The sequence below is a fragment of the Nelusetta ayraudi genome, unplaced genomic scaffold (genome assembly GCF_046127955.1).
Source record: "Nelusetta ayraudi isolate G7.1 ecotype Tasmania unplaced genomic scaffold, CSIRO-AGI_Nayr_v1 ptg000175l, whole genome shotgun sequence".
Taxonomy (NCBI): Eukaryota; Metazoa; Chordata; class Actinopteri; order Tetraodontiformes; family Monacanthidae; genus Nelusetta; species Nelusetta ayraudi.
This window is the reverse complement of record NW_027466224.1, coordinates 999,434-1,013,806: the sequence shown is the minus strand read 5'-3', so window position 1 is coordinate 1,013,806 and position 14,373 is coordinate 999,434. Positions and strand designations below refer to the sequence as shown.

The following is a 14,373-nucleotide window of genomic DNA, read 5'->3' as shown; positions in this document are numbered from 1 at the left end:
ATTATATATACGTGGTTTTGGGTGTACTTACTGTTTGAATAAAAACTTTAATAAGTTACAGTGAGTTGTGTTAAACTCAGCGCAACAACAGAAAACGGTCGGTGTTCTGTCGTCATGAAACGCCGTACGAGTACAAACGACAACGGAAGTGTTTCCGAGGGGAACACTATCAGTGACGGACCTGCCTAACACAGACTTCTGTTCCCACAAGTAAGTGAGTTTATCTCGTTTTATACCTAAACTGGCTTTGGATATGCGATGATAACGGAGCTGATTTCGTTTTTATTTTTGACGAACTGTGGACTCGCAGTGGTGTTGAAAGTGGGCCAGAGTCCGCTCACATTAACCGACACCACCTGCGTAACATAGCAGATGACAAACACGCGATGGTGATGTGGTGACGTTGGCGACCACTGGTTAAATCCTGCTTAGTTCCTGGTTAAGTCGTGGTTAAATCGCTATTATATTATATTAACAGTTTGCCGAGTTCATCGGAAAGGAGGAGCAACCAAAAAAATGAGAATTCCTTTTATGCTTCTCGTCAGTAAGAACTAAAGGGGTTCCATCTTAAGGGGTTGACCCTACGTTGTTCTAGAATTCAATATTAAAATAAACAACTAAAAAAATATATAGTATATAAGTATGGGTTTTAAAAACGAAAGAAAAAAAAGCAACAATAAAAAAAAATCTCCTTGTGGCCCCAATCCTCTTTCTTGCTAAGTAGTGTGAGAAGATTCGTGCATGGACTCACAAAGCAAGCAGGCAAGTTGGATGTCAGAAAGGTGAAATTGGCGCATGTTAAGAAATCCTTTCCCCCCCCCCCCCCCCCCCCCCCCACAACAGCTGCGCGCTAAGATGGTGTTATTAAAAAACCTCCATCCTCCCACCGAGGGCGTGAGGCACGAGCAGACTGAGACCACGGCCGTCATGGACGGACAGAAGCTGGGCTGCGGGATGCTGTACGTCACCGAATCGTAAGTGACCAACGAAGCTGATTTTGTTCGATATCTATTTAATAGTCGAGTACATCGTTTCTAAGGCTTATCAACAGTGGTTCTGGTTGTTTTTGGTTTGTTTGTTTTTAGCACAACAGTTTAAATGATATCTTTATGTTGTTGAAGCGGTCATTTTATGACATACAGTGACATTTTTACGCATAATTTTTCATTCGTAAAAATCAAAAATTGGCCTTTCAAAAATTGGTGACAAATAATGTTTATACCCTGCACCTCATATAACTAAATACATAAATACATAAAAAGTCCAGGTTAAAAAAAAAAGCTCAAAATGTAAATTTGTTGGTCAGGCTTTCCTTAAAATACTGTTGGTAAAGGTTTTCCTGGGTCGTTCCATTAATAATGGGTATGACTACTAATTTAAAGTCAATGTATTGTTGAAGGCTTATAGCTTGTAATCAATCAATGAATTCATAGCTGTAATAAGAGTACTAATAGTAGGGGCAGTAGTAGTCGTAGTATTAGCAACAGTAGTAAATATACTGCAAGTCCTGGCTGCCATTTGAAGAACTCTGCCTGCTTTTCTCAGGTGTCTGTCGTGGTTCGATGGTTCTGGCTTGGGTTTCTCTCTGGAGTATCCCAAGATCGGCCTGCACGCCATCTCCAGAGACGTCAGCGCTTACCCACAGGAGCACCTGTACGTCATGGTCAACGGCAAACTCACAGGTGAGAGCGACTCGTTCATCCAAACCAAGACGTCATGCATTTTTTTTTTTTTTTTTTTTTGTACTTTATTATTTTTTTTAATCAGAAAGTGGTATTGAAAATATTATACATACATATATATATATATGTATATATATATATATATATATATATATATATATATATATATATATATATATATATATAAATATAAATATAAATATAATTGTCTTCAGTAGCTGCATTTCCATGACAGTTTTTTTTTTTAGCAAAATAAAAGCGATATTTCTAAAAATTTCGACAAAGTAGCACTGCGATTTACAGGTGTATGCAGGATGAGATTTGACGAGGATTAGCTTTGCTTCGCACGTCCGCTGACGTGTCAATGTAAACTAAGTGTTCCCATGACACTTTTGCAATATTCCTTTATATGGATACGTGTGAAAAACCACCTCATGAGACCTTTTAGGCATATTTGAGAGGTTTTTCCAAGTGGAGCTGCTTCCATCACCAGTTTTTATTGACATATTTAGGTTGTGTGCGATTCCAGGGGTGATGGTAACGCAGCCGGTGAAGGCAACTCAAAAAAAAGTGCAATGCCATTGTTTTTGCTGTTATCCCCCCCCCCCCACAGATGAGAATGAGGCGAGGATGAAAGAAGAAGCAGCCGATGGCGAAGGTGACGACGGCGCTGACAGCCAAGACGGCGGCGGCGACGACGACGAGGACGAGGGAACCATCACGGAGTTTCGATTTGTCCCCAGTGACAAGGCAGCATGTAAGTCAGAACACTGTCCGACTCGGGCGACCTTCCCTCTGTGGTCCGACTGCATGACAGGATGACGTCCTGCGTGACTTCTCACTGCACCGTTGGCACAGCTGTTCACCTGTGATTTTGTTTTTGTTTGTTTTTTTTGCTTTTTCCCAGCTACACTGTTTGGTCCCCCGTGTTGATTTTAGCCTTTACCTGACCTGAGTCCGCCCACGCCTAATAGCCTGTTCTATTCAGTATTTATTATATTTACTAACACAGTGAGCTGTAGTGCACTGGGACCAGTCGTTAGACGCTGTTTGTTTTTTCCTCCGCAGTGCAGTCCATGTTCTCAGCAATGTGCGAGTGCCAGGCTCTGCACCCCGACCCCGAGGACGACGACTCAGACAGCGACTTTGAAGGAGAGGAGTACGACCTGGAGGAGGCCGGTGAGGAAGAACACACACACACGCACACACACACATTCACGAGACAACGGAGAACTGACTCACACCGACGGTTTCAAACATTTCCACCTTTAAAGAAACCATTTGACATCGGCATCGTATAATCTGAGGGTTCATATTCACGGATTAGACCAACGAGTGCAAGGATCACACTCGCAATTTTCCATGAAATGTTGGATGGCAAACGTAAGAAGGCTGTGAAAGTAGTTGACTTGTATGCTTCAACCCCCAGAGTTTGGTCACGGCGACATCTCTTCCTTCTACACGTGTGACGAGGGTCTGTCAGCGCTGACCCAGGAGGGCCAGGCCACCCTGGAGAGGCTGGAGGGCATGTTGGCCCAGTCGGTGGCCCAGCAGTACCACATGGCCGGAGTCCAGACAGAACAAACCCAGGCTGAGTTCCAAGGTTGGAGTCAAGTGTTGCACAATAAGGCCTCTGGTTGAAAGTTGTATTTAAAGTATTGAAAATGCACCGCTGGGGCGTCAACGCTTCTGAGCTTTGCTTTTCTCTGCTACCGAATCTCAACTGAACCACCTTGGCTGTTTATTGGTCTGCATATGGATACATAATATGCAATATAGTCTCATGTGATATGCGATAAAGTTTCAGAAACACACTATAATAATACTATTTTTTTTTTTTAGGTTTACAAGTGCAGTGTGTAATTTTTAAATTTTGATCTTCAGATGAGCAAAGATGCAGAATAATGCTGGAATGTACAGTATTGACATCCAGCCATTCAAACTTAGACATCTGCATACAACCTGAGGATTCATTTTTATCTACTCTAAGCAGATGTTGGATGTACAAACACATTTCACATCTGTTTAAAATGTGTGTAAAAAAAAATTTTTTTTTAGCCAGACGGAATCCAAATTGAACACATGATGCACACGATCATTTCATAGTGGACCGAATACCCTGAATACTCCAACTGCTGGCAATGTTTCAATCAATCAAAACTTTATTTATACAGCGCTTTTCATGCATTATCAATGTTAAAATAAAAACAGAAAGTTGATGTAGACGGTCATTGGGAAATATGTCACACATACATTTGGGTATGCCTGATAGTAATTCATATTTAAATGAGGTGAGAGAGAAAAACAAGCCTTTTTTATTGGACAGTAGGAGGACGATGACGGTGTTTTGTGATTGACAGATGCCATGGAGGTGGAGTCACCAGCAGCTGAGGCTGGACAGTTTGAAGATGCAGATGTGGAACACTGGTAAGAACCTTCCAACCGTCCACAAAGATATTGTGGGTCCACTCTTGCATAGGTCATGCTGTGAGATTCTAGAAAGACAGTGTCCAATCAATCAATCAATCAATCAGCTTTTATTTGTACAGCACTAAATCTCAGCCAAAAAACCAACTGCGCCCCTCCAGAACAGCAGGGGGCGCCAGTAAATGTGAACAAAGTGACACTTTTGCGATATTCTTCCGTATGGATGCGTGTGAAAAACCTCCTCATGAGAGTCAAAACCTCAAAGCCATATTGGAGAGGTTTTTCCAAGCTGAGCCGCTTCCATCAGCACTTTTTATTATGGCCATGTTTAGGGTTTGTGTCATTTTCGGGCTCATGGAAACACAGCGAGTGACGTGCGTGCGCTGTTTCAGGCTGTCACTGATGGTTGTGTCATGTGTTTGTGCAGATGCCGCTGGTTCCAACAGTCCATCATCAGAAGCGTCAGTGTTTGCTTTGCAGGGTCGGACGGATTGGAGCAGCAGAACCTCACCACACCACCACCATCCTCGTGGATTTTAAAGGATGCGCTCCTGTTTTTCTCTCCACCCTCCTGTTGTCAGACCAAGGTTATTTTGCAACTTTTTGTGTTTTTTTTTAACCTGATTTGCCTTTTTGTAGGTTTATTTTTGTCCCGTTTCACTGAGGTGTTGTCACGTTCCATTGCCAATTTGTCTCGGTCAGTTTTTGCTGCTGTGGTCTAGTCAGACTAGTTCTCAGTTTGCTCATTCCGAAAACTGTAAAAAGAAAAAGAAAATGAAAAAAAAAATCTGCGTCTGATTTGATGTTATACTTCCCTGCCTGTTTGAGTTCTGATATTTGTATAAAAAACAAACTACCAATAAACATAGTTTTTGTAAACTTTTCTGGTCTTGACTTGCAAATCATTGCACTTTTTCATTTATTCTGTGGCTGTGTGGGCCAAACCTGCAGACGATGGAAATGATTTCCTCATCTTGATAAATATTTATCAACTGCGTTTGTGTTGTGACGACAGTGTGGCAGCATTGACTTACAACTAGAATTAAAATCAAAATTGCCTTTATTGATCCCACACAGGGGAAATGTACAGAATTACAGCAGCACGTAGGTGCAATAGAGAAAAACACCAGGATGTGAACTAAAAAGAAAAGAAAATCAACCAGTGAAAAAAGGAAGGACATTACATTGAAAATATAAATGATTTTTATTGCAACTTCATAAAATGTTGGCGAATTTTGTGACTTAAACTATCATTTTATTTATTTATAGGTAATAAAACCTTGCTTTTGTTTTTGATTCACTTGAATGTTGCCGAGCCGACAAAAGCGCCTTTTGAATCGCTGTTCATTCTTCAACAAAAATCCAACAAAAGTCTGCGCCATCAGCGGTGTTGGACTGTCTGTTTCCACTGTCATTCCAGTAGGTGGCGGTAACGTGCCCGCAACATCGTTTGCCAACCGCCATGAAGAAGAAGCAGAACAAGACGAAGAAGAAAAAGGGGGAAGAAGTTTGTTTGTGTGTTTTACCAGCCCAGCGGTGTGATTACTGAGATGGCACTGTAACCAGAGCTTCGACCGGTAAGTCATTCTGTGTCTTATGTTATATTTCTGTTTTTATTTAAAAAAAAAAAAAAAAAAAAAAAAAAAAAAGAAGAAGAAGAAGAAGAAAAAGAAAAAAAAAGAAAATCAACAAAAAAATCAAACTTTAGTGACGCAGTGTGAGCGACTGAAGCAACTGTTGGAAGAAGCAGATGTGAAGCGGCGCAGTCATTCAAAGTCTTGAACCCGCTCTGACTCAAAGAACTGACAATAATACGGCAGAGAGAAATGTAATAATTCGTCTTTTCAAACTTTAAAACTGCTGGGACTGTGGCACCGCGTGGCTCCATCTGTGGTTGTTTGTGCCAAGATGAAGTCGCTGAGTTTGTCGCTGCCGCCGAGGCGTTGAAGTGGGAAGTAGTAAACACAGTGGTCGCGCATTTAGAAAGAACGACGCGCGGCTCTGCTAAAGCTTAATATTGTCACTCAACGAGTCTCAACATGTTTACAACTAAAGCCAAACACTGTACTCACAGAGCAGAAAGCAAACACCTGAGCTGTTAACGTGCATCAGGCACATTGCTGATGATCGACTACGACAAAAATGAAACAAGCTGAATGAAATTGGACTGCTAATAAAACAATAAGTCAACAAGCTAGTTTCACCAGCTGCCTTTTATATGCTGCATTACAATATAGGAAGTGTGTGTGTGTGTGTGTGTGTGTGTGTGTGTGTGTGTGTGTGTGTGTGTGTGTGTGTGTGTGTGTGTGTGTTCTCCGTCAGACTGTTAATAATCAATAGTCATGCCTTGGATTTATTCATTTATCGCCTTTCAAGCGTCTCAAAGTGGTGAATCATTCACTCACTGCTGCTGCTGGAAGATTCACACTGGAGAGGTGGAAGAGGAGGTGGTGGTGGTGGTGGTGGTGGAAGAGGAGGAGGAGGAGGAGGAAGATGTGGTGGTGGTGGTGTTGGAGGAGGAGGAGGAGGAGGAGGAGGAGGAGGAAGAAGATGTGGTGGTGGTGGTGGAGGAGGAGGAGGAGGTGGTGGTGGTGGTACTGGAGATTGGACTTGGTCTCCAGACCACTTTTTAACAGTCTTGGACTCTGAGGCGGTTTTACTGGGTCTGGTCTGGGTTTTTTTGGACTGGACAGAATGTTTGATCCGGACCAGTGGAGACTCAGCCAACACTGTAATAATAATATCTCGAGAATAACAGAAAATAATCCAGCTGTTGCTGTTTTACACTCTGTTTGTGACACGCTGAGTGACACCCTGCCCCCTTATCTCTAGTTCATTGATTTTTTTTAATTTTATGAAGCAAAGTTGTCCCACCACTTTAGAAACACTGCAAAATAAAAGCGATATTTCTTAAATTTCCACTAAATGCAATTGTGATTTGCAGGTGTTTTCATTGATTGGTGTGAAGCACATCAGCCGTAAAAATCTCCTCAAATCTTGTGCAGTGAGACTCCACTGTGAGGGGGACGGAGGGGGAAAACATTTTGCCATAAAGCTGCATTTCCATGTTATTTGCTGTGCAGAACAACATGGAAATGCAGAAGTGTTCCGTCTCCTCCTCCGTTCAATCATAACGCTCCATTTTCACTGGTCACGTCACCCCGTACCTCACATCTGCTGATGTGTCAATGTGCAAAAAAGTGTTTCTATGACACTTTAGCGATATTCCTCAATATGGATCCATGTGAAAAACCACCTCATCAAAACCTTTCAGCCATATTAGAGAGGTTTTTCCAAGCTGAGCTGCTCCCATCACCAGGTTTTATTGCCATATGTAGCTTTTGCACAGTTCTAGCGGTGATGGGATCGCAGGCTGTGATTGTCAGCGCACTGTGGATCTTCACCTCGACACCGTTTTGTGCCTTGCAGGGGATTCAGTTTCTCTGCCAGCGCTGCACGTGAGGTCAGCGGGCCGAGCGGTGAGATGGCGATCGCCCACGTGGCCACTGAGTACGTGTTCAGCGACTTCCTGCTGAAGGAGCCCAGCCAGGCTCGCTACCGCAGCGTGAGGACGGAGCTGGCCGTGGACAAGATGGTGACCTGTGTGGCCGTGGGGCTGCCGCTGCTGCTCATTTCGCTGGCCTTCGCCCAGGAGGTCTCAGTGGGTGGGTCCGACAAACTACCAACCCAGCAAAAATCAACTACGCAGCCGTTACAGAAGTTAGAAAGACACTCGGATCAATCTGTGTACCAGAAACCAACCAAAGCAGATGTGCGAAAGACGGTCGAATTGAGCAGAGGCAGCGATAAGCAGGCTGTTCTCAACCATGAGTGCATCAACGATCATCAGAGGAGGAATAATTAGTGACTTTGTCATTGTTTCAATGATGCAACTTTCCCCACTGGCATGTATTTGACCAGTACATAGCAGAGGACTCAACCCTGGTATTGGTACCGATACCTGATACTGGTACTGGTGTCTCCGAGTTGAGTGGTGCCTTCAGTCTAGTCACTCTCTCTCACTCTCTCTCTCTCTCTCTCTCTCTCTCTCTCTCTCTCTCTCTCTCTTTATTCTCCTCCTCTCAGGGACTCAGATCAGCTGCTTCGCTCCCTCCAACTTCTCGTGGCGACAGGCTGCCTACGTGGACTCGTACTGCTGGGCGGCTGTACACACACACACTCTGCCTCTGTGGCTGCACAAGGTATCCCAATCACCATAGATAGATGACAGATAGATAGATAGGTAGGTAGCTTTTTAATCCGGCCGGCCGAAACTTGATGAAATTATATTATTAACAAAGAAGTCATAAAATAGCTGTGTTTTATTATTTCTTCAATTCTTTCCAGTGTTTTCAGAGTCATTTCAATAAAGAGCTGAACACCCTGGTGGGGCTTCACAGACACTGACTTCAAAAATGTTGTCGAGCTGCTGATTCTCCTCAAAGCTCTGACATCATCATCATCATCATCAGTCTGAGAGACGGTGTTGGCGAGCGCGTCCTCCGCTGCGTGACGTTAACGTGCTAAGTGAAGCTAAAGATAAATTAAAGGCTGCTTGACACGACGTGTTGTGTTGTGTTGAGTCACCAAAACGGAAAACAAAAGATTCCCAGTGAATACTTGAGGCGATGAAGCGACGGCATCCACACCCTCCTGCTGCACAGTGACGCTCAGCTGTCACGGCTGGAATGTTACTCAGCTTGCAGCACAGTAAAAAGAAATGTAGGATGTTTTTATGTGTGGCACTTTAACATAATTCAAAGGGAGGTCCAACCGAAAACCTAAGATTTAGTGATTATTTTATTGTTTGTTTTTTTTTTAAACCTTTTATTTTACACAGAAGCCCATTACACTCACTGAAAAAAAAAAAAAAAGTCGGCATTCAAAAATAATGCATTTCAAATGCATTATTTTTGAATAAATATTTTATTTTAACTCTATTATTTCGTCACTTCATTATTATCTGCAGCCTGTCCTGCTGTGCGTGTTTCTTGAAGCCTGCTCTGCTCTCCTCCTGCAGTTCTTCCCCTACATCCTGCTGCTGGTGGCCGTCATGATGTACACGCCAGCACTCTTCTGGAGGTTCTCAGCGGCTCATCTCCTGCAGTCGGACCTCAGCTTCATCATCGAGGAGTTGGACCGCTGCTACAACCGAGCCGTGACGCTGGCCAAGCGCATGGCCTCGTCGGGGGTGCTCAGCCCAGAGAGGTGAGCAGGAGAAACCATCTGGAGGAGGACCAGGAGTGAGAGGAGGCGGAGGAGTGAAAAATCAATGAATAGTAGAAGGTGGAGGAGAAGTGGAGGGAGGAGGTCCAAGGACCTGCTGGCTGCTGCCTGGAATGGATGTTGGTGGGGCGCCTGTAGCTCAGGAAGGCCATGAAAATCTGAGTTTTCACATTATTGACTACCTGCTGATACACCTGAGACTAGACAGATAGATACATACTGGCTAGATACTAGATAGATAGATACCCGATATATAGATACTAGATATATACCCGATATATAAATACTAGATAGATAGATACCAGATAGATACTGTAGATACTAGATAGATGGATACCAGATATATAGATACTAGATACATAGATGCCAGATAGATAGATAGATAGATACTAGATAGATAGATACCAGATAGATACTGTAGATACTAGATAGATAGATACTAGATAGATACTTAACAATTCTACCCGCGGTCGCCACACAGGAAGCCTGTTTTTCCAAAGCGGTTTCATGCTTCTTGGATGCTTCTGAAACGCGCCCGCGTCGCCCCCTAGTGGTGGGAACACACACTGACTTTTTTCTCCTCCTCCTCCTCCTCCCTCTCCTTCACCTCCTCCCCAGCGACCCCACAGAGGGCTGCTTCAACTACCCCCTGGTGGAGAAGTTCCTGATGACCAAGCGTAACTCTCGGGTGCTGCTCCTCTACTACCTGCTGGGCCACGGCCTCACGCTGCTCACGCTGCTGTGCGCCTGCATCTACCTGGGCTACTACCTGCGCCTGGCCTCCGTCACCGACGAGTTCGGCTGCACGCTGCGGGTGGGCATGCTCGCCGCTGACCCCTACATCCCCGAGAAGGTGCAGTGCAAGCTCATCGCCGTCGGAGTCTTCTCCCTGCTCAGGTACTGCTGGTTGTTTGTGGCGCCGTAGTTTCAGCCTTATCGCTAACCCTAATTAAATGCAAGTCTATGAGGGTCAAAGGTCAACTTTGTCCTAGAGACATGGGACCACTTGCTGCTTCATCAGGACCCCCTAAGACACGCTCACGCCAAATTTGGGGCTTCTAGCCCATGAGGAACCCTGAAACCCTAACCCTAATTTCAGCTAACCCTAACCCTAACCCTAGTTTCAGCCTTATCGCTAACCCTAATTCAATGCAAGTCTGAGGGTCAAAGGGCAACTTTGTCCTAGAGACATGGGGCCTCTTGCTGCTTCATCGGGACCCCCTAAGACGCCCACGCCAAATTTGGGGCTTGTAGCCCATTAGGAACCCTGAAACCCTACCCCCAACCCTAACCCTAGTTTCAGCCTTAATATCCCTAATACCATACAAGTAAATGGGGTAAAAGGTCAACTTTGTCTTAGAGACATGGGGCCACTTGCTTTTTCATCAGGAGCCCCCAAGACACGCCCACGCCAAATTTGGGGCTTCTTGCCCATGAGGAACCCTGAAACCCTAACCCTAATTTCAGCTAACCCTAACCCTGGTTTCAGCCTTATCGCTAACCCTAATTCAATGCAAGTCTATGTGGGTCAAAGTTTCTGATCCCTCATTGTACTCCTAATGTATCTGAACTGACTGTGATCGCAGCCTGGTCAACCTGGTGGTCTTCATCGCCCTCATCCCCGTGGTGATCTACGCCAGCCTCCGCCCTCTCTTCTGCCACGGCTACGCCCACTTCCTGGAGATCTACCAGCTGCTGCCCACCGTGGGCGTCCTGCCCAAGCCTGACGGACACTGGGACGACCTCTCCCTCTACCTGCTCTTCCTGGAGGAGAACATCAGTGAGCTCAAGTCACACAAGTATATCAAGGTGGGCTGCAACATGTTACCTCCCCGTATATCCATCAATACATTGGGGATGCAAATTATCGATTCATTCATTCACCGTTAGTTGATTGACCTTAATGATCGATTAACAATTAATTATGAAGCGTTGATTTTTCCTGAGAACCCAAATTTCAATTTATTGCTGATTTGATTTAATCGGTTAAATTCTTAATCGACAATTAATCAATAATTGATCAATTGATCAACTTTTCTAATGTATGTATTTATGTATAGGTGTATAGATGATATTGGTGTGTGTGTTTTGGTTATGATCTTATTTCCCTCCTCCTTTGCTGCTCGTCCTCAGGTGTTGGAGATGCTGCGCAGACGCGGCGCCTCCTCCGAGGAGAACATCGACGCCATGGGCCTCTTACAGACTCTCTGTCTGGTGAAAATGGACACTGTAGACGGGAGGAAGGCTTTCAGCACGGCAGGCAAACAGCCGGTCAAAGCCGGCGCGGCCGCCGACTGCCACGCCGGAGCGGCGAGCAACGACTGCAGGAGTCTGGAGCGTCCTGTGGGCAACGACCACCGGCTGGAGACTGAGATGAAAGGTGAGCTGCTCAAAGAAACACAGCTACATCGTGTTAGTGTGCATTTACACAAAGTAATAATAATGATGTTTACTGCAGGTACACAACACGGCAAAGGCTGTGGATACTTGTGAAATATATCGGATATGTTAAACGTTTCTAAAACTTTTTCCACACAGCTCTTTCTGTGGTGTTTTGTGTGTAATTATGAGGATCAAAACTAAATGAATCCACTTTGTGGTGAAGGTGTGTGGTGAAGGCGGAGCTCCGTAAATACTCTGTAGACTGCACACTGCACGATTCCATCATAACTCATTTTCACACCACCTTTGTTTCCTTTTCAGAGTTTGCCCGTTTGCTCCCAGAACCGACGATGGTCGAAGACTCCACAAAGACCAAGAAGGAGCTGCAGCAAGTCATCTGAGCACCACCAGGTCCCCACTCATGGACTGGGCCTCTGGTCACTGCTAAGAAAAACTGAATAACTCGTCAGGGCATCCTGCATCTCGCGGTACCTCCACCCAGGTTCCGGAGAATTCAGCGATGTTTTGACAAATCAGGTCCTCCCTTGAATGTGTTGGAAACGCAAACGCTCCAATCAGAATCAGAAGTGGAGGCGGGGAAAGTTGTGACTTGACGAAATGATTGACTGTCTTACAAACGCAGCTGTAACTGTATATTCACGATGCTCTGTTCCACTGAAGCAGGTACTTGGACGTCATCAGACTTTCTGTGTTTATCCTATGCATGGCGGTGCCTTATTATTTTTTTTTTTTAATACAATTTTACCTTATTGGTGTCTAAAGTTGCATTGATTTTTCCAACTGTTTACATCCTTTTGTTATCACCTTTTTACTTGTTGTAAAGAAAACTCTTGGTCACGAGTCGGTGGCTGCTTTGTCACAAATTCTCAGAGAAAGAAATGTCTGGCTTGTGAAAAAATAAACATGCTTCATGTAAACCAAGGCAATCTGAAGATTTTTATTCCATCCGTTTGGCAGGTCGCCCCTCCCCTCCCCCCCGCAGGACCGCATGAGTAGCCGCAGGCCTGCTCTAAAAAAATAGCACAACTAGTTGAGCTGAGTCTCCTCAGGGGAATTCTGTGGTCAACTGTTTGCTGCGCTGAGATCCAGAAGAACAAGAGCAGATGGAAAGCAGCTAGCTTAACGTCTTAGACAGGAACAGAAGGTTGGAGATTGGCCAATAATTAGACGTGACTGAAAACGTTCATACTGTCTTTGTTGATACCTGTGGCTTCAGACTAATTATTGTAAGTACAGAACTAATAATTAACAGGTTTGATTTTAATTATGAGCAACAAACTAGTGGTCGACTTGGCAGAGATGAGAGAGAGAAGTTCAGAGAATCCAAATTGCTGAAAACTCTCCAGACAAATCAAACTGTCACCAGCTTTCCAATTCTGTCGAGTCTTTTGTGAGTGAAATGAATCGGTTCGAAATCACCCACTGATTTTTTTAATAACCTCCATGATCCTAAAAACCTTCAGTTATGTAGTAGTAATACTAATAACAACAATAATAATAAGTGTGTTGTTTTTTTATTTGGAATGTTAAACAAAAGTTAATCATACAATCACAAAACATTGTTTTTCTGCAAGAACATTTCAATCAACTTCAAAGGAGCAGATACAGTTCAGTTCAGTTCAGTACAGAATACAACAGGCCCAAGTTTTGAAGTTATCAGAACCTTTTTTTGCACAGATCAAAATAGTTTTGAGGTAATTTGGACGTCTCCTGTTTGAGTAGTTGATCTGCTTCAGGTTTAATGGACAAAACATTTTATATTTACTAATAATATTACTAAGAGTATCGGTCCAAGAACGCACCCTTGAGGGACTCCATGACTGATTCCCATTGGAGTGTGTGTGGTGTGTGAGGCTTTGTGAACCTCTCTGGACACTGATAATGTGGACAAACACGCTATATACAGACCCACTACTACATCTATTTACACATTATGGTACTTTTATTTTATTAGGTTTAATTTGCGTACTTTAATGAGAATTTAGATCGCTTGAGTTCTTGCCCTCGTGTCGGAGAAACTTAACAAATATGCAACGAATGTAACAGATTTCAGTATTAAATAAAACTCACGTGAACATTAAAAAACCAACAAGAACAACAACAAAAATCTTTCAGTCTCGGCACTTAGATCCTAAGTCACCTCAACTTACCATCCAAACCCTACAAATGATCTGATCTCCACGATCCAAATGAGGCAAACTATTTGGAATATAAACTGTGGAACGCCAGAGTGAACATCACCAGCCGTAGTGTCTCAGAGGTAGTCCTCCTCAGAAGACAGCCAATCATCGTCATCATCATCCAAGACATGGTCATGTGTGCTGCTGCCACCAACAGCAGGGTCACCGCTGCAGCCAGTCGAGCTCTTCAGGGTGGACAGTGACTCTGCTGAGCCTGCAGAGGCACTGCGACTCATGGTCCACAGCTGGTGGGCGAAGGTGCGAGCCCAGCTGCAGGGTTGACCAACAGGGCGCAAAATCTGCACCAGCTCCTTTGCCCCCTGCCAGTAAGAAGATCACTTGCTGTGGTCCCGGCCACGGCGCTTGTTCATGGTGGTTAACATCTGACTTATGTAAGAGGTCAAGAGGTCGTCCATCTTGTATCCCTGAGAATGCACCCACGCAAAGTTCTGTGA

At 44.3% G+C, this 14,373-nt stretch overlaps 3 protein-coding genes across 4 annotated transcripts in view; 2 read left to right on the top strand and 1 right to left on the bottom strand.

Moving 5' to 3' along the window:
* Nucleotides 1-185: 185 nt before the first annotated feature.
* On the top strand, nucleotides 186-4,992 carry clns1a (chloride channel, nucleotide-sensitive, 1A). Of its 2 annotated transcripts, none has more exons than XM_076015067.1 (8): nucleotides 186-210; nucleotides 844-974; nucleotides 1,546-1,682; nucleotides 2,296-2,439; nucleotides 2,751-2,861; nucleotides 3,112-3,285; nucleotides 4,043-4,109; nucleotides 4,537-4,992. In XM_076015067.1, coding segments are annotated over exons 2-8 (753 nt in total). In that variant the 5' UTR covers nucleotides 186-210; nucleotides 844-855; the 3' UTR covers nucleotides 4,538-4,992. The 2 variants fall into 2 exon arrangements, with proteins under 2 accessions (XP_075871182.1, XP_075871181.1); XM_076015066.1 differs by having other exon boundaries at nucleotides 191-214.
* A 547-nt stretch (nucleotides 4,993-5,539) lies between these two features.
* Nucleotides 5,540-12,465, top strand: LOC142881027 (pannexin-1-like). The gene is made up of 8 exons (XM_076015065.1): nucleotides 5,540-5,686; nucleotides 7,539-7,774; nucleotides 8,196-8,311; nucleotides 9,130-9,317; nucleotides 9,954-10,232; nucleotides 10,922-11,144; nucleotides 11,469-11,715; nucleotides 12,039-12,465. Exons 2-8 carry the CDS (start codon nucleotides 7,594-7,596, stop codon nucleotides 12,116-12,118), a joined length of 1,314 nt encoding a protein of 437 aa, XP_075871180.1. The 5' UTR covers nucleotides 5,540-5,686; nucleotides 7,539-7,593; the 3' UTR covers nucleotides 12,119-12,465.
* Nucleotides 12,466-13,226: 761 nt separating this feature from the next.
* The window catches only part of LOC142881030 (unconventional myosin-VIIa-like), a 40,170-nt gene continuing 39,023 nt past the window's right edge, over nucleotides 13,227-14,373 (bottom strand). Inside the window, exon 49 of the mRNA XM_076015068.1 lies at nucleotides 13,227-14,343. Within this exon, the coding sequence (XP_075871183.1) occupies nucleotides 14,254-14,343 (90 nt within the window). The 3' untranslated portion in view covers nucleotides 13,227-14,253. The remainder of the gene's footprint in view (nucleotides 14,344-14,373) is intronic.